The following is a 17,916-nucleotide window of genomic DNA, read 5'->3' on the forward strand; positions in this document are numbered from 1 at the left end:
GGAGACTGTGTTGGCTCAAGCATCCAGGAGGAGACAAAAAGCCTGCCAAACGCTGAAATGGAGGAGTGTGTTTGCAGTTCATTGCTATCTCCACACTTGCCCTGGATTGGCAGTGGTTGAGCTACAGACCCCATCAGGGTCTTGGGGGCTAAGCCCTCCTTGTAGCAGGATGCTCTGCCTAGGTGGGGGTAAAACAGCACAGACTTTACCCTATTTGCAGAAGTTATCAAGCTATCAGTGGCAAATAGAGTAGGAGGGGTCAGGCTGCTTTTGATGCTGAAGAATGCTGAGAGGAGGCTGACTCATCAAGCCCAAAGTTAAACATTCTGAGGATGTGAAGAACAATGTTTCCTGACAGAAACTGGCACTGGTGAGGAGGTGGCAGACAAAGCTTCTGATAAAGAAACCAACAAGTGCTAGTACTGATGACTTATCTAATGGTGCTGAGCTAAAGGCTGCAGAGCTGACACAGGTGGCCAACAAACATATGGCTGACAGTCAATCACATCATACTATAAAAACCCTGCCCCACATTTTAATGGCAGGGTCCTCTGATACCCTTTTTGGGTCTGTGTGCAGATTCCTCTTTTGAGTGGAGACACCCCTCAAAGCTAAGCAAAGGAGATTTACTCATGGTCATTGAAGTGGGTAACATTAATCTCTACTTAATAATTATTTTGCCAACTTTAATATAATTGCTTCAATACTTATAAAAAATGTGCAATATACTACTAGTTAAAACTATCTGTATTGTGTACTAAACAATTCTGATTAAGGATTTTTTTAGTCTAATCATTATAATCATCAATTGAAATAAATAACTTATTTACTAATATAAATATATTTAGTTAGCCATCCTTAATTCTGTAGCACAAAGTTGTATAAAGGCTCAATTACACCTATATAATTCTTTAGGCATAAACCATTGACCAAGGATTGGATTCAGACTCCTTTCTGAGAAGGGGTTTAACAATCAAGGGGATCCTTTCTAATCCTTGTGACTCAATGGGAGGGTCTCCATGACAAACCTTGTCTGAAATGTCCATTCTGCCTGCAACACTCCTGCATCCCAAACTAATCCTGCAGCTCTCATTTGAACTCCCATGCCCTCTGCCGTGGTCTTAGGGCAGGGTGACAATGATGCCAGAGCCATCCACACACATACACAGAGCTGCACACACACTATCTGCCTCTTGCATTTTTGGCCACCTTCCCAAATGCCAGCACAACATGGCAGCCCTGTCCATCTCTTTCCTTTCTTCTATACATCACTGGCAAAGTTTCTTGATCTTAAGGTAATTGCTTTTCCCACAGCAGCAAGGGCCTTTCATTTGTTTTTACATGCCACTTATCTAATCCACAGGTTTGTCATTGGATTCCTGCTGGACTGTTCATTCAGACAAAAAACAAAACAAAACAAAACAACCTACCAGGATTGGGCAACAGTTGAAAGGGAAAAGTAATACCTTTCTTTTTCTTCTTCAAAACCACCAAAATTGACACTAGATAAAAGAGATAGAAGGAATCAGGGAAAATATAGGGTTTGAGATGGTTTCTTTCCCTACTTAAAAACTAATTTTGTTAGTGATCATCCATGGGAAAAAAGTACTTGTTGCTTTGACCCTACAAGACCTCCAAATAGTTTTAATCCCTTGCTATCACTGTGAAGCCCCACCTGGGGAGGTAGCAGGAAACATTCCTTGGAAGACCCTAGCAGCTTTTGGGGCTGAGCTTCTGAAGAGGGAAGATTTGGTGACTAGTCCCAGGAAATCCCCTTCTCCTGGGCAAGATGACCTGTCCTGATCCCGACTATTGTTCCTGGTGTGCAGCATTTTTCTGGTAAGGGCTGACAGGTCCTTACCCAGACCCTGAAATGTGCTTGCCCTGGCAAGACATAGCAGTCATTTGGGTGGTCTGGGCTCACCATGATCTGCTCTAATCCCTCCACTCCTGAGGGGGATGCATCACCCCAGCCTGGTTACTGCCTCCACCTCTGATGCAACAGAACAAGCCTCTCCTGCTGGGACAGGACTGCTGGTGCTCCCAGCCTGACCCCAGCTGCTGCTGTGTCCATCTCCCCTGTGCTGCCCGCTGGAGCATGCTTCCCCTGCTGTTCAAGTGCCTTCCTGCTGGGACACACCTCCCAAAAGCCTCCACCGCTTCCTCCCACAGCAGTTCCACCTCTTCTTTCTCCCCTGAAGCTGACATCTCTGTGTGTCCTTTCTGTGGCAGACGGTACAGCAATGTTTGTCAGCACATGCCCAGCACAGCCCTGCTCTGGGCAGCCTTGATCCATCTGGGGCATGACCAGGAGGCAGCACACACTCAGCACTGTCCCCACAGGCAGCACGGCCAGGACCGATGGGCTTGGCTGCAGAGCAGAGAGCAGCTGCTGTGGTACTCACCTTCAGGTCCCTGTCGTGGCTCTAAGTGTCCCCCAGGGTGTGGATGATGCAGGTGACAGGAGGCTGCAGCAGCAAAGTGGCCCAGGGATGGAGAAGGGACTGGGCTGGTGCTCTGTTGGGGAAGAAGGGTCTGACTCTACCCACAAAGTAGCAGTAAGATGTGGGTGTTGATTTTTGATAGCTTCCACATGGGGAAAGGGCTGGGATAGAAATTACATAGGCTGGATGGTTGCAGATGTTGAGGCCCTGGGACCAGCCCTTGTGACCTGCCAGGGTCTTCCAGTGCTATCCTGACATCAGGAAGAGGGCCAGGATCCCTGCTGAGCCTGTCTGCAGCTCATAGCTATAGGCTGTGACAAAGATCAAATCTTTAAGACATGCTGGAGTTGCATACAGCATTATCACGTGGACAAGCCCTATAACACCCAAAAGCACCTCAGCTTTTCAGTATCAAAGTCGGTCTGGAATGTTCTCCACTACACTTTGTGGGCATTGCAGGTTTCCTAAGAAAATATTTCCAAATACATCAAAGTGGTGTGCGATACAGCAAGCCACCACCAGCATAGTGCATTTGGGGCAGCACACGAGGCCAGCACAGTGGATACTGGATAAGTAAAAAGAAAATGTTGAGCCCACTGAGTGCCAAACGCCTCCTGAGCACCCTGGAGCTGCTTGGGTTTGGTTTTCGAGTATTTTTGCATGTGAAAAGTTGCACTTGTGAGACCCTCTTCTTCCCTCTAGCGTCCATTCCGAGGCAATTCTCCTGCTCTCCAAACCCAGCAAAAGCGGTCCCTGCCTGGCTGCACTTGCACTCACTTGCATTCACTCGGCTCCTCAGCACAGGTTTTATATCTATGAATGATACTACCACTCTCCACCTAGTAATCCGACGTTTTCTTTTTCTGGCGTATGCTGTGCCATGCAGAAGGATCCTGTTGCAAGGCTGTTGTCTCTTGGCAGTTTAAAAAATTATCTCAGTTACTACCTTAATTTTAGCACAATCACTCTGAACTCCAGTTGGGGATGCACAGCCATGAGGTTTCTGATGGCAGGGTGGAGAGGACACCTTGTTGAGGGGTGGGTCAGAGTGAGCCCCTGCACTTGTTGCCTGTATAAGACCATGCTACACCTTCTCTCAAATCACATAATTTCTTCTTGGGCTATAGGAAACCAGGGCAGAGATTAGAAATTACTGTAGTGCCCCTAAGGCTGCATCAAGGCTGTCCCTGAGAGGTTGTTTTATTTCTTGTGACAGCAAGAGACCTCCAGGGTAGGAGGGTCACCTGGGTCACCTCCCAGCTGGCTGAACTGTTTTCCAAAAGTGCAGCCATAATCCTCCTCTTTGAGGAGAGACCTCCCCCTCTTCTGGGGACAGGCAGCAGATCCACCCTCCCAGATGCACCTGCACCAGGCCAGCTCTCTACCAGCTCAGGGTCTGCTCTGGCACCTTGAATTCTGGCACCTTGAATCCTGGAGAAGCCCTCCTTGGTGTCCTGCAGCTGTCCTGCCCCACCTATGCCTCTCTGAAAGGTATAAAAGCTTCCCAGACTGGCTCAAAGAGCCACATGCACTGAGGTATGCTGCCCCAGTGCTCACACGCTGTCTCCACTCTCCAAGGCTGACCCTTTGTCTCAGCCAGGACATTTCCAGTATCCCCTGGGGTATTTTTAGAGGAACAAAACAATAAAAATAGGGCCAGGATTCTCTGGGGTAATGAGAAAGCCATTGCAGGGCAGGATTTATCTCACGTGGCAACTGATGGTACCAAGCAGTCATCTAAGCCATCACAAACCCTGTTTTATCAGTGCAGAGACTAACACTACTGGGGCATGAGCCATCTGACTCATCATACCCCAGAAGTACCTGTGCTCTACTATGGGTGCAGATGCTGCCCACGGCAAGGAGACAAACTGTCAGGCTCTGAGCAAGCCAAGGAACCGTGTAGGGGATGATCCTGAGTTGGCCTGCCATTTGTGTGTATTTGAAGGGACACATATGACATTTTCCTTCCTGAACATCTCCTGTGTTTTCTCCTCCTTGACAGCCAAAGAAAATATCTTCTATTCATCCTTTAATGAAGATAATTTGTTCCAAGTGCAAAGCAATCCCAGGCCTTCAATGAGAGTAATAGCCTTGGCAACAAGCGCAACAGCCATGAGCCCTGGGGCTGTGCACACAGCTACCATGGGGACACAGGACAGGGTGAGTATCCCCTTTGGCCTGTTCCTACATGGGATGCTAAGGTGTCCACAATGGGCTGGGCTCTGCAGAGCTGGGATGTGCAGAACCCAATCCAAGGCTGAGCAGGAACCACCTTTGCTTGTCAGGGCCCATTTGTCTGGGTGGGATGCTGTCCCAGACATGCTCCCCTTCTGGGGAGGGATGATTCTTAGTCACTGAAATAACTGGCAGGCACACAGCTCCCTACTTATTTCTCCCATTTTTTTTAAAGTTCCAGCTGAGTGGAGCCTTTCAGTATGCAGGGCAGCACCAGTCACTCCAGCAGGGCTCTTTGTGGAACACCAGTTAAGTGATGCTGAGAGGCTTCCTGGACAAATCATGCTTCTGCTAATGCTGCAGCATTGTCACTTTGGGCCAAATTCCTTTGTTCTGAGCGCAGCTCCCTGCAGGGCAGCTGTTCCCATCTAACCACCCCCTCCTTTAGCAGCATGTACTGGTGAGACTTGGCTCCCAGCAGAAAACTCTTTCCTGCAGTGCTGATTTATTAATAGGTGAGAGGAGCAGTTCTCACCCCTCTCTCCAGCTTACACACCAGATATCAATTTGGCAGCCAGCAGCAAATCCCATTAAGGCAGTGAGATACTTAAAGGCATCAGCAGCTCCTGGCCCATTACAAGAATGAGGGGATGGACTCTGGTAATGTACATCTGAAACTGGTCACATCCAACTGGAAGCAAGGATCCTACTGAGACAAATATTAAGAGTCTGCAGAGGCAGGGATGGGAATAAGCTCATTCATTAAAGGACTTTGTCTATATTCAAGGGACCAACGTGGGATTTTAACAAAGGAAATGGTGACGAAAAGCTCACACAATGAAACTCCCCTTTTTCCATTTTGGGCCAAGAGAACTGAATTCACAAATAGCCCATCATGCCTTACATTTCCTAATTAGCCTATTAAAAATGTGGCTGGCTTTTCCATTTTCTAAATGAAAAAGGTGGAAGATGAACAAGCAGAGGCTAAGCCAGGGCAATAAGTTTCCCTGTGGATCTGTTATAGCTGTCCAGACAGCAATGGCCCTGTTTATTTTCCTTGTCCTGGAAACTACAACAGGCAACAGAGTGGTAGCCCTGGGAAATGAGGTGCACCAACTACTGGCAGAGAGAGGAGAGGAGGCTACCAGTCCTTCTTCCCCATCAGACTGGGCTGTGATCACTAACTTGCTCTCTTAGCAAGCCTCTCTGCTGTTCCTTGCATGACAGGCTGGCCACTCAGTTCTGGACTAAATCCCCAGAGACACAAGAGCAGATGGCACCCAGCCTGCCGTACACATTCATCCCTACCAATATGCACCTGATGGGTGATGGGCCACCAGCTGATGCAGTGATCAATAGATAGACTGGACACCTCCTCCTGCCCCTGTGAACACACCACAGCACCATGCAGCATGTGACTGCCTTGGTTAGGCACCAGTGGGGCAGAGCTGTTTAATGAGGGGTGGGGTGGCTGTTCTGAAGGTCACACACAGCCTGCAGCCCTGAGCCTTACCACTGGGGTGCCTGATGGGAAGGTACAACAGGAAACCCTGAGTTAAATGGTTTTGATGAAGCCCTCAGGCACTGATTTCCCACACAGGAAGGCAGAGCTGGTTTTTTCTGAGCATTTCTCCACATCCTCTCTGCCAGCTCAGCGAAGCTTCTTGCTCTGTGCACATACAGAGCCACGTGGAGTTTGCTGCCAGATGAGACCACAGATGCTTTTGGGAGACTTTCCAGATTTGTACCAAGAGTTTTGTCTCTGCAGATGCTCAAGTCCAGGCCCCATTTACACACCCACTGATTTTTTATCCCTTCACTCCTTTGAAATGAAAGATGTCAATTAAGAAGGAGGCTCTGAATATCTGGAGAAGACAGTTCTACCCATCACCCCCTGGTACAACCCTGGATATAGAGAAGGGTCAGTGCTGTCAGTGTCTTCTTTCTTTTACAAGGCCAGCTTTTTTTTTTTTTTTTGTGTGTGTGTGATGGTATTGTCAGTGACACTGGCAGAAAGTCAGATTTAGGAGCCTATTTAAGGACACAGGCACTGTTGCTGGGTGAAATCCTGCTTGCATCCATAGTATTACATAAAATCATTTACCACATAGTTTTAAATGATTTTTGATAGATGATTTCTGCTAGGACACACCAAAACTGGGTAAACTGACTTCAAGCTCCAGACTGTTTTGTAAGATAAAGTGGTGCAAGGAGCACCATGAGAAAAGGAAGTTTTAAGGCTTTGTCTATTCTGCTTCTCTAAGTTAAGATGGCCAGCAGAAAGGAAGCATAAACCAATTCATTAACTCATTGTGTAATTACTGTTTTATAAACTGATTTTAAAAATGTAATCTAACATAGTAATTTAAACTGGAAAAAATGTGATGATGCTTGGTTTCAGACTGCAACATCAATAAAGTTGAAAGGCACAGTCATTTGGAACAGCATCTCACAGGCTGCAGTCACTAAAACAGATGTTTTGGACCTTACCTGAACACTGAGCAAATGCCCTATTGAAAAAAAAAAAAAGAGATTATTCCCTTACTTCCCTGCTTTGCTGCACCATCACTTAAAATTATCCAATTATAATAAATTGGAAATTCTGTTTGATCTGAGAACATTAGAAAAGGGGATAGAGGTGAAAGACACATGCAGAGGATGCTCTGACACCTGGTGACAGAAGTCAGCTCTGCTAGAGAAATTCTGGAATGCAATGTCTATTCAGGGAAAGTGAGACAAATCCTTCCAGGTAGCTACGGAGCAAACAAACATGTTAATATTGGGATAAGCCACTTGTTCAGCATTTGCTCCCATAGCAATGCATCCTACAAGAACCTCCAATACCTGTGAATAGGGTGAGCTCCTGTGGAGCATAAACTCTGAAACCATCCAGCCTTTCTGGGCTTTTCCTCAGGCAACACACCCCTCCCTTAGAACACCCTCTCAAGCCCTTGGTTTTGCCCTTGCATGTTTAACATCCAGGACTGCAAAAGACATTGCTGGCTGCTGGTAGTCACCTCTTTCAGCCCACCCCACAGACAGCAGGCTCCATGCTCAGCTTTGTTTGGTGTCCCTGCCTGACTCACAGAGCTGGGTGTGGTGTGGATGAGAGGAAGTATGATAGAATTTGTTCTGTTTTAGTGTGTATAGGCTGCAAAAATAACCATATTTTTCTGTAATAAGACATTCATTAGCTCATTGGTTGATCAGTGGTTGCTCTTTAAATATTTCTGGACCAGCTGTATCCTGAATTGAGGCAAATCACATTAATTGTTTCAACTGCTCTGTGTTTAGCTTGCAGAAGAAGCTGCAAGATAGCACTGATCCTTCATAGCTGCATTGTGTACATGGCTCCAACACATGCTGGCAACTGGGTATCTTCTAGGACCGAGGAATTCTGTTCTGAGATGTTTTTGTGGCAGTAGATTTGTGTGGCAATGACTGAAGAATGGACCTGGAAGTCAGGGGCCAAGCAGAATTCATTGGCCTAAACCTCTGCGAGGCTTTTGTGGATGAGCAGGCAGCTGGATGCTGGTGGTTGATCTCTTTAGAAGGGCTCTCATCCATGATGGGCCTGAGAAAAAGAGGAAAACTGTGGTGAGACTGCATTGTGGATTTGAGTATCTGCATTCTCCTCATCAGCTCTTAAAAACAACCAAAAGCTGCCAGGCTTGGGAGAAGCCCCAGGCACACGAGCTTCCCACACAAGGCACATGCTCTCTGCCTATGCTGACTCCAAAGTGACTGCATTAATCTAAACCCAAGCTGTCATGTCACAAGTCCTCTGTTGCATTTCTTCAAAGAAGCAACATGATGCTAAATTTACAGCAAACAGGTTCAGAAATAAACATGTTTGGGTACATGTGACACTTCTCTAATGCCTACTTTATTTTCCAGAGCTCATTCTAACATGAATTTGTGTCGGGAAAAAACCCAAGTGGGATGTCAGGAACCCTTCCTGGAGTGTACTGGAGGAGAGTTTTGAACAAGTGCCACAGGATCTTTGCAACAGACACAGCATTGGCTCTGGGTGGGGAACATGAGAATGGAGCAATAAGAACACAGCAAAATTCTGGGCTATTATTCAAGAAAATACATAATTTACAATACTCAAGCTATAAGGAACATGGGAAAATGTTTCATTAGCTTTAGACAGTCAAAGGTAAATGTCAGCACAAATAAAAATAATTCTTTTTACAAAAGAAGCAGAAGACCCCAGAGACAACAGAGAAAGCTGCCTTTTCCTGCTGTGAAGTCCCCAGACACATTCCAGTGCACCTACCTGATCCTTGGTGACCCAACAGCTGCTGGTCCTGGAATGGGCCTTTGCTGGCTGGTGCAGCCCACAGGCTGGCGCTGCCCTTGGGACCCAGAGGCAGCCACTGTGCTGTGCAGGCCCCTGAGAGCAGGTTCTTTGTCCAGAGGCTGGGCTGAGTTCTCTTGATGAGCCTTTGACTGGTATTTCTGTGTACACTGTCTGTCCTCCTCTTGGCTGGGTATTTTTATGCCCCTGTGGTTTCTTGTTTTCCAGGGTCTTGCAGCAACATCCACTGCAGAGGCAGGTGAAGGTTTTTTTGGAGGGGATGGAATTAGATAACGTTTTGTGTTGGAGAACACTGCACCCTCCTGAGCCTGTGACGAACCTGAAACAAAGTGGAAAGCACAGTGATTTACCATTGCATCTGACTGCTAAATGACTAACCTAGGGAGTGAAAGGTTTTGGAGATGCTGTGTGATGGAGCTGGGTGGGCAGATGTGTCTTGTTGTTTGCCATGTTGAATTGCTTTCTCTGACAGTTGGTTCGGTTCACTGTCAGCACTGCTGGCGACGTGCCAAGCATGGAACAGCTCACAGGGCACACACGAGCTCACGTGCCCTCCTGTTCTCAGGCAGGATCACACCTGCATCATTCCCTGCCAGTGTTTGCACTGACTTGTTCTAAATACCTTAGGACTCCTTCTGGTGATCTGAAGTGCAAGGCAGAGGAATAATCACAGATGAGTGGATCTACTTTTTAAATCAGAGGCAGAGATGATGGAATCTCACAATAAGTGCCAGACTGCTGGGGAAAATATTGCACTGCATGCAGGGCTACTTTCTGGCTGTTTGTGTTTCAGCCATGAAATTCTCTCCATACAATATGTGCAACACATGGAGAAGAAAAAACTTGTTGCTGACTTATAAATATAATCAGCATGCACACATGCTCAGAACCATTCTAAATATAGCAGGGATCTGATTGCTCTTGTCTATTGAAAGAACCAACCACTCTATAAATAGCAGGGATCCAATTACTCTTGTCTATTAAAAGAACCAACTGTACCTAAGCGCCTGATGTGCAAGGTCCAGGGCAGGAACATAATCTAAAGAATGTGCCACCAAAACTCAGACCCAGAAAGTTCATCTCTGTGGCTCCCAGTTGATGGGGATGTATTTTATTGCCTAGGTAAAGCTTATAAAAAGTTTCTATGGAACACTTTGTATCATATGATATGCTTTTAAAATGTCTAAACTTCATATTTGTTATTAAGTATAACCACTCTGAGAGACTGGTATGTCTGACTCAAGAGCCTGAAATAACATTCAATGCCTTCCAAAAAATGCAGTTTACATGGATCTGATGCTGCAAAGATTTTTACGTAAGAGTGGCTTTGCTTGGATGACTTGTCCTTTTCTGGTCAGAAGGATTGCTTCCAGCAACACGTTCTTCTGTGAGAAACTCACACTGTGTCAAACACTGTGTGTCATTAGGATCCTAGTCAGTCTCCCCACCTCAGACAATTCTAGATTTCAAACCACTCCATCATCATCCAGCAGATTTAGTTAGAAGATGGACAGATCCATGCCCAACCATTCACTTTCACAGTCCTATAGGGCATGGCACTGGTACACCGTGAGATGTTTGTGATGCTGTCTTGTCAATCTAGAAGAATGATGAGACCATCATATTCATTGTAAAGAAATCATATAAAATCTGAAAAAGATCAAATTAAATCTAAATAGACCATGACATCATAATCTAAGATTTCTGTGGCCACTGGACAATAGGCCATTCCTTAAATTTTTCCAGACAGCTTTTATTCTTGTTAGGGAGATACTATTTATAGTCCTGTTAATACACATAGAAGCTTTGAATAATTTAATGATATTTCTAGGTTTTTTTCCAAATATACTATATTTTCTAAATTTTAGTAGATCCATTTTTGCTCTTGAGAGAAACGTAAAATGAAAAGTCACGTGCTTTTACTTATGAGAAAATAAGAGTTGTTCTTATTAACAACAGAAAAAGATTGAAGTTGTAATTATTGATATGTGTTTGGAATAACCATTATTAATGTTTTTAATATTCTTAAACACAACATTCAACAAGTAGTGAAGAGTGGGAATTCTGCTTTCATTCATGTAAATGCAATTTCAGATAAGCCTTTGGCTTTATTCCTGAGTAGAAGAGCATGTTCCATTTTTAAACCTTTTATTGAATGCATCCTTTTGGTTGCATATCTTCCCAGAATTTCCAGTTGCTCAGTTAAACCTTAATCATTAGCTCAGTCATTAATTACATCAGTGCCAACTGGGTTCAAGTACAGCTCAGTAGAAATGACAGTATTTTAGACTCACCTGGCACTGTCATAAATGAATGACAGAAGGTGAAAGAGACCTGTCCTTCTACAACACTTGATGCTAAACTAGTGTGAGATCTCCTTTGCTCCTCTTAATTCTACATATTCATGCTGAAATATATCAACTGATGGTCAACACAGCTGGTCACAATGTCCTGTTAAAACCTGGAATGGATTGCTTAGTGTCTGGCTGTGCAATGGCATTTTCCAGTTGCTGCTCTGGAGCACAGATGCGAGATCCCATGAAACACTGGGGTTACCCATGCACCTATCTACAAGCAACACGTGTTCGGCCCAATGCCAACCCTTCCCCAGGGGTTTAGGTCCAGTACCTGAGGAGGAGTGGGAAGAAGGGTCAAGTGAAATTCTTTCAATGAGGTCCTCATCACAGGCCTCCCTCAACGCATTTTCTAAGCTGTCAGTGAGGCTCCGGTCTTCATCTTTATTCACCTTCAGTGCTTGGCTGGTTTGTTCTTGCTGACCTGTTTGCAGGCACCTGGACAACATCAAGTATCACACCTTTAATTCGCTTTTGAGTGTGTTTATGCAGCTGGTCAAATGCAGCCATTCAGGCAAACACCCCGGCAGTGGATTTAGTTACCCACTGTTACTTCACACCTTCCAGGAGATATGAAAAATCATTTTAATTGGATCAGCCATCTAAGATGCCCGTGTCTGATTATCTCAAGCATCTTAGTTAATCAGGTGAAGTGGGGCAGATTTAAAATACTACCCAGTGAAGTAAGCTCAGAGAAAACCAGTTTTACTTCCAAAATAACCATGACCTGTCTGTGTAATCTATGAGATCTCAACAAGGTGGTATTTGTCTCTCAGCCTTTTGTTTGCTTAGGCCGATGCACTGCTTGCAGAAAAGCTCATCCCCTTTCAGCTCTTTCACTAGACACTGTCAGGGCCAAAAACGGCTCACCAGTTATGAAAAGTAATTTCTTTGTTCTTGCTAAGGAAGTGAGCCCATCCTGCCTGTGCTCCAGAGAGAAGCAGGAGGATTCTTCTTCCTTGCCATCCCGCAGATGCTCCAGGCAGGAGGGCAGCCGCCCAAAGCAGGGACAGGAAGGCAAGAGGCCGAGACTATCCCTCGACACCACCACCAGGTGGCCAAAGCGCTGATTTTATTTTTGCAGTAGAAAATTAATGCAGAGTTTATTGCATGGCAAGATTTCCCCGGCGGTCTCACCCCTCGTGCTGCTCCATCCATGCTCCCGGGTCAGAGGACACCTTTTCCTGGTGCAGATCTTTTCCTCCTCCAGAGACAGAAAAGTTTTCTGTCGTCAGACCAGATGGTTTCAAAGGGCTCACAGCAGGTGGCTGTGGAAATTGCAGAAGTTATCTAGATACCTATGGGAACTCTTCCCAGCTCTGTTTCTAGATGTGGATTTTAGAATACCTCAAAGCCCACTGTGCTTCTGAGTTTTTAGATCATCCCTCATCACTTTCTAACTCCTCAGTTATAAGAAGTCCCATTTCCCAGTCATGTACTATTACAGCCTGAGGAACCCAGAGTAGCAGTCACAAAATTTTTGATTTCTATTTCACTGGGTATAAGCCTATAGCACCTATACCAATAAGCGTATTAAGACCAGTACCACAGAAACTGCATCACTCAGTATATGACCACAGTTTGATTCCACATCCCAATTCTTAGCACACAATAATTCACTAAAATGTTCAAATTTGTTTCAAAAAAGCTTCCTATGCTGAGGCTGTGGTAGCAGAAAGATACAGGCAGTACATATCATTTTCTTGTAGTTCTTTAACATCTGTTTTGAGCATTACATCTGTGTCCTGTGCATCTCCCTCATTTACCCCAGCCTGTTTAAATCTACTCATGTGCAGCTGTGCTGTGTTAAACCTCAGGGCCAACAAAAGCTGACCATGAAAAGCCAGGCTGCTCCCCTTTACACACATGGGTATCCTCTCACTGAATTACTGCCAAAAGGAGCAGGATGATCTACAGGGCAGGGGCACCACCCCATTGCCAAGAGGAACAAACTTTGGCTTTGTGTTTGTTTAGTCAATAGGAACGACCTTACAGTATTAGCAAGCTGACTGTTTACACCAACATCAAAGAAACACTGCTGAAAAAAATCCTTTTCTTAATAGCTGTTGTAGAAACACCATCAAATTTTGCAATCCTGCCTTGTACTTTGCTCGTTGCAGGAGGATGGGAAGTCTGCCCCCAGCAGCTACTATGTGATTTTCAGGTGCTCCCTTGCAGCTGATGGTCCACTGCTGCTAACACATGGGCACATGCAACATCATGGCAGGGGACCCTCTGTCCTCCTCAAAGCAACTGCATCTTGGGGCTTCTTGGGCTACAGAAGGGAGTGAGCTGCTACAAGCCACAGTGGGAGTTCAGTTTATCCCAGGAGTTATGGGGGTCACCATGCAGGAATATGAAGTATACAAGAAAAACATACACCTAGCTTTTGCCTCCTCACATGGAGTGCCTTGGCAGGGTTCCCACATATAACCTGACGGAGTCCTAAGAAAAACAGGAAAAAAGATACAATTTACTCCAGCATTTAACAAACAGTGCTGTTGTTGAAGTCAGTCAATATAATTTCCCATAGACAGGAAGCTGTACTATTTCATGGTGTAGGTTCACAGTATCAGCTGGCATGGCCTAACACTGCTACTAAGAGGCAAATTCTCTGCTTCCACCAGAATCTGTCTTCTTCTGACCCTGTCCTGTCTCCAGTTGTGCTGGTGCAAATATTTGTGTGGACATATGGCCAGTCAGATCAGGGAACAAATTCAGATTTTAAAAAAATATGATTTTTGGGATCTTTTTTGTTGTTTTTTGCTGGATTATTTTTCAGCTGGATCTTGATTAAAATCAGGTTAAAAACAGATAAGGCAACAAAGGGTCAGAAGAAGCAGTGAACATTAGGTGAAACTGTTTCTATCAGTAGCGTTAGCTGCCCAAGAGTCTGTATAGAATTATGGTCTCATTCCCTGACAAGCGGTTTCCATGTACATTTCCAAACATGCATTCAGCTGTTGACTCTGCATTACTTGAACTAATCCATCATCCTGAGTCCTACCCATAGGCAGGGAACTGAGGAGAGAATGGCATCGGATAAAAGCAGCCCACCATGCCTGGAAACAATCTAATCTGCAGCCTGTGGGCTGGTGGAGTTACACTGTCACGGTGTTTCCAGGAGTCAGTGAAGGATGGGTGGTATTTCCAAGTGACTAGGGCAAGAAGAGCAGTGGTAAACCTGTGTTCTGGGCTAGCCTATAGATCAGGATGTGAAGTCAAGGAACTGACTCCTCTTGCTGAGGGACCAACCTCTGGAAACCCAAAACCAAGTGTTTATTGCCAGCAGTATGAGACTGAAGTAAACGCAGTCCGAGCCCATGATCCAGTGGGGAGTGAATGTGCATCACCACACCTCTCCAGAGGATTACCTTGGAGCACGTTCCCATGGCTGAACAGGACGTGGCCTGATGTTACTCAAGCAGGACAGGTGGTATGGGGCTGTCAAAAGGGACAGCAGCACATGGTACATGGGGTGGGGGGCTGAGAGCGGGCAGCCCAGGTGACTCGCACCTTCTGCTGCAGGGGGAAATAAAGGAAAGCCTATGCTAGAGCAGGTGAATCTCGTGGAAGACAACATATGCTAAACCTGATTAGCAGTGGCATGGGTGGGTGGTATTCAAAGCACCCTGGCTTTCATCAGCAATAACATTCAGACGGAGGTGGAGGTGTGGGAAAGAACAGGATTAAAAAAAACATACATTACCATGTGTCAAATCACTGGAGTCATCTTCTGTGAACAGCTTATCAGGAAAAACAGTGGGGTCTGGAAGAGGACAGCTACTGGACGAGAGGCTGGCATCACTACACGTCCCTACATTATCAGAACACTCTGCATTCCCAGGTCTGGAAGTCATTGGGGGTTTTGGGCTACACTCAGGCTGCTTTGCTACTTCCCCAAGATATGGATCTAGAAGAGAGATTTCATTAGTGTAAGCACAGTTATGCAAGGCTTCCAACCACACCATCACTGTACCTTGCCAATATAGTGACTGCTGCTGCACACCTGGAGCTATACAGGACAGAAAAATATGTAACTGCAGCTATAAGAAACATGCTGGAATGGGTCCAGCCTTGGTAAAAAGGTCTTCCAGTGCTGCACAGTCATGGCAGAATCTGGGGATCCCTAACTAAACTGATATCCTTTCCCACCTTTCTTCTGCTCCTGGGCACCGAAGACAGACTGCTGGGGTTATGGGTCAGGTGCACTGTGGTCACCACCACCTCTGGCTGTCCCACAGGTGAGCCTGGACACATCCAGGGCTCTGCTACTTTCCCCTGCCTGCTTTTCCAGGATAACTGTAAGCTGCATCTCATCTGCTGCTCACCTGCCCACAGGGGAACCATTCCAGACTTGCTGCAAGCACAGTCTAGGCCCCAGTCCTAGAATACTTAAAATGCTTAAATGCCCTGGCACAATGCACATGGTGATGGACACCTTACCAGAGCCACCAGTCAAACAGGGGAAACTGTACCAGGAGTTACAGAAATCTGGGGATGGCAGTGATGCATTTTTCCAGTACTCCCTCAGAGACAGAGTTCTCGACCACAGAAAGAAGATGAAAACTGTTTTTGTAATGCTACAGGACAGAAAGGACTATACAAAAACTAGAAAAGGCAGACAGCCTTGTCCTCTTATCTGCCCAACTGCTGCCTGTCCAGGGAGCACAGCATAGCTCTAAGAACAGCATATGCAGCCAATAACCCATGGGAGAGAGAATTTCATTCCAGTGCCCAGATGAATAACGTGCTTTTTAGTGCTTTTTTGGGCACCTACCTTGCTTTTTTGAGCATCTACGAGCTCCAAAGTGAGGCATCAGCTCTGTGATGATATGGCCATTTCCTTAGAGTTGAGTGTTAGGGCTTTTAATATATCTTGGACACAGCTGTTAATATGAACCCATGAAATACACTCTATGTGAAAAGTACCCAAATCAACATTGCTACTGGAAAGAAAAAAGTACTGGGATGTCTGAACCTGACCATATAAACTTACTGGTTTAGAGCTGCCAACAAGAATATATGTCTGGTTACACCAGGAAATGACGTGAATTCACAATTTTGTGCTCTGCCCCTACTGCTTCTGTCAGCAAACTTTGTTAACTAGTTTTCTGAACCTCAGGTGATGTTGCCAAAGCACAATCACCGAGGGATCAGATTTTAATGGATTTTTTTCCCTACCATGACTACTATTACCACTAATGATTTGGACCCATAGGGATTCAGTAAATGACAAATGTATGTACTTATTCCAAAACAAACTAAATTTTTAATGGAGTGCAGTTGGCAGGCAAACCACAACCTGGGGAGGGGGCTGGGAAGCCAACAGCATTGCCCACACTAATGGGAAGCAACATGAGCAGTTATAGGAAATACTTTGCAATATTTAATAGTATGTGATAAAGTGCATGTAGCATGACAGGTAAAAGCATGGACATCTGAACTTATTACCAAGGCTGCAGGCAAGGGGTCAACAGATTTACTTTCAAACCATTTATTCTCTGCTAATGAATGTAATGAATCTAGTAACAAAGAAAGTGGAACAGATTTCTTACAAGACCATGCAATCTTCCTGTGATGTTGCAGGAAGGGTGTTACCACTGAAGGGTGGTAACCAGATTGACTTTCCTGTTATTAAACTGGAATAGGAAATCCTACTACATCCATGCTACATGGGATTGACTGTTTCCATGGAAAGAGCTGTGAACAGCTGTTGTTGAAACATTCCTTTCCAAGCTTTCCTTCTTCCCATCATGCAGAACAAACCCTAAGTACAGACTCACAGCTACTGCTATATTTGCTTGATGCTCTAGAAGTTGTCTGCATTTTTTGATCTTGATGCCCAGTTTAGGACTACTTCCATTTAAATCTGCACTGTTATCTGCTGAATTCCAGCTTTCTTACTTCCCAGGTGAAAAAGACATCCTTTGTCCTTTCTCTATAAGTAAAGATTGGTTTTAAAGAGGTCGCCTTGCTCTTTTTCAATTTACAGACATCATAAAATGAAAAATGAACCCCAACAGGAAGCCTGTCATACCTAACCATGAAATGTCTTTGGCTAAACCACCTCCCTTGATGGATTCCTTGATGATTAGAGAATCCTCATGCATCTTTCTGGAAGGAAGGAGAGTAGTCTGGCTTGCTGGTATTCTGTCCAAATACTTCAAGTGGGGAATGAATTTTTTTACTTCTGCTCTGTAATTATAGTCTGGGTCCTGGAGAAATGGAGAAAGTGGTCAGTTTATTTAACAGTCTGTGGACTTCCAGTAGCACAATACTGTTCAATTTGTATGACACCCATACAATTTGAAATGCTTCTCACATGATTTCTACTTGAATTGATCATGAAAATGTCCTGAGGACTGCAAAGACATGGCCTTCACCCAAAGGCTCCTTTGTTGCTTACCCACTGATTATTTTGTCATTTGTCTTTGTTACATTATGTGTAATGTGCAAAAGCATAGAAGTCCACTGATGCCCATGGAAAGCCTGGGCTCCCTCAGCATTCAGCCATCTATCTCCCTGCTTGTTGTGATTCTCTTGTGTATTTCTCCTTAATATTCAGGTGATAGAAAGGCTTGAAAACATGTTATGAGTGTTGCTACACCTGCTG

At 45.1% G+C, this 17,916-nt stretch overlaps 1 protein-coding gene across 9 annotated transcripts in view; it reads right to left on the reverse strand.

Annotated features, from left to right (window-relative positions):
* Positions 1–7,824: 7,824 nt before the first annotated feature.
* Positions 7,825–17,916, reverse strand: part of LRRC56 (leucine rich repeat containing 56) — a 59,888-nt gene continuing 49,796 nt past the window's right edge. For all 9 annotated transcript variants that reach the window (XM_085581653.1, XM_085581652.1, XM_085581656.1 and 6 more), the window contains 7 exons: positions 17,341–17,518; positions 15,010–15,213; positions 13,681–13,745; positions 12,438–12,568; positions 11,575–11,738; positions 8,905–9,265; positions 7,825–8,196 (listed from right to left, as the gene is read on the reverse strand). In XM_085581653.1, coding sequence (XP_085437779.1) covers positions 8,004–8,196; positions 8,905–9,265; positions 11,575–11,738; positions 12,438–12,568; positions 13,681–13,745; positions 15,010–15,213; positions 17,341–17,518 — 1,296 coding nt within the window. In that variant the 3' untranslated portion in view covers positions 7,825–8,003. The remainder of the gene's footprint in view (positions 8,197–8,904; positions 9,266–11,574; positions 11,739–12,437; positions 12,569–13,680; positions 13,746–15,009; positions 15,214–17,340; positions 17,519–17,916) is intronic.

The sequence above is a fragment of the Lonchura striata genome, chromosome 5, assembly GCF_050655825.1.
Source record: "Lonchura striata isolate lonStrDom1 chromosome 5, ASM5065582v1, whole genome shotgun sequence".
Classification (NCBI taxonomy): domain Eukaryota; kingdom Metazoa; phylum Chordata; class Aves; order Passeriformes; family Estrildidae; genus Lonchura; species Lonchura striata.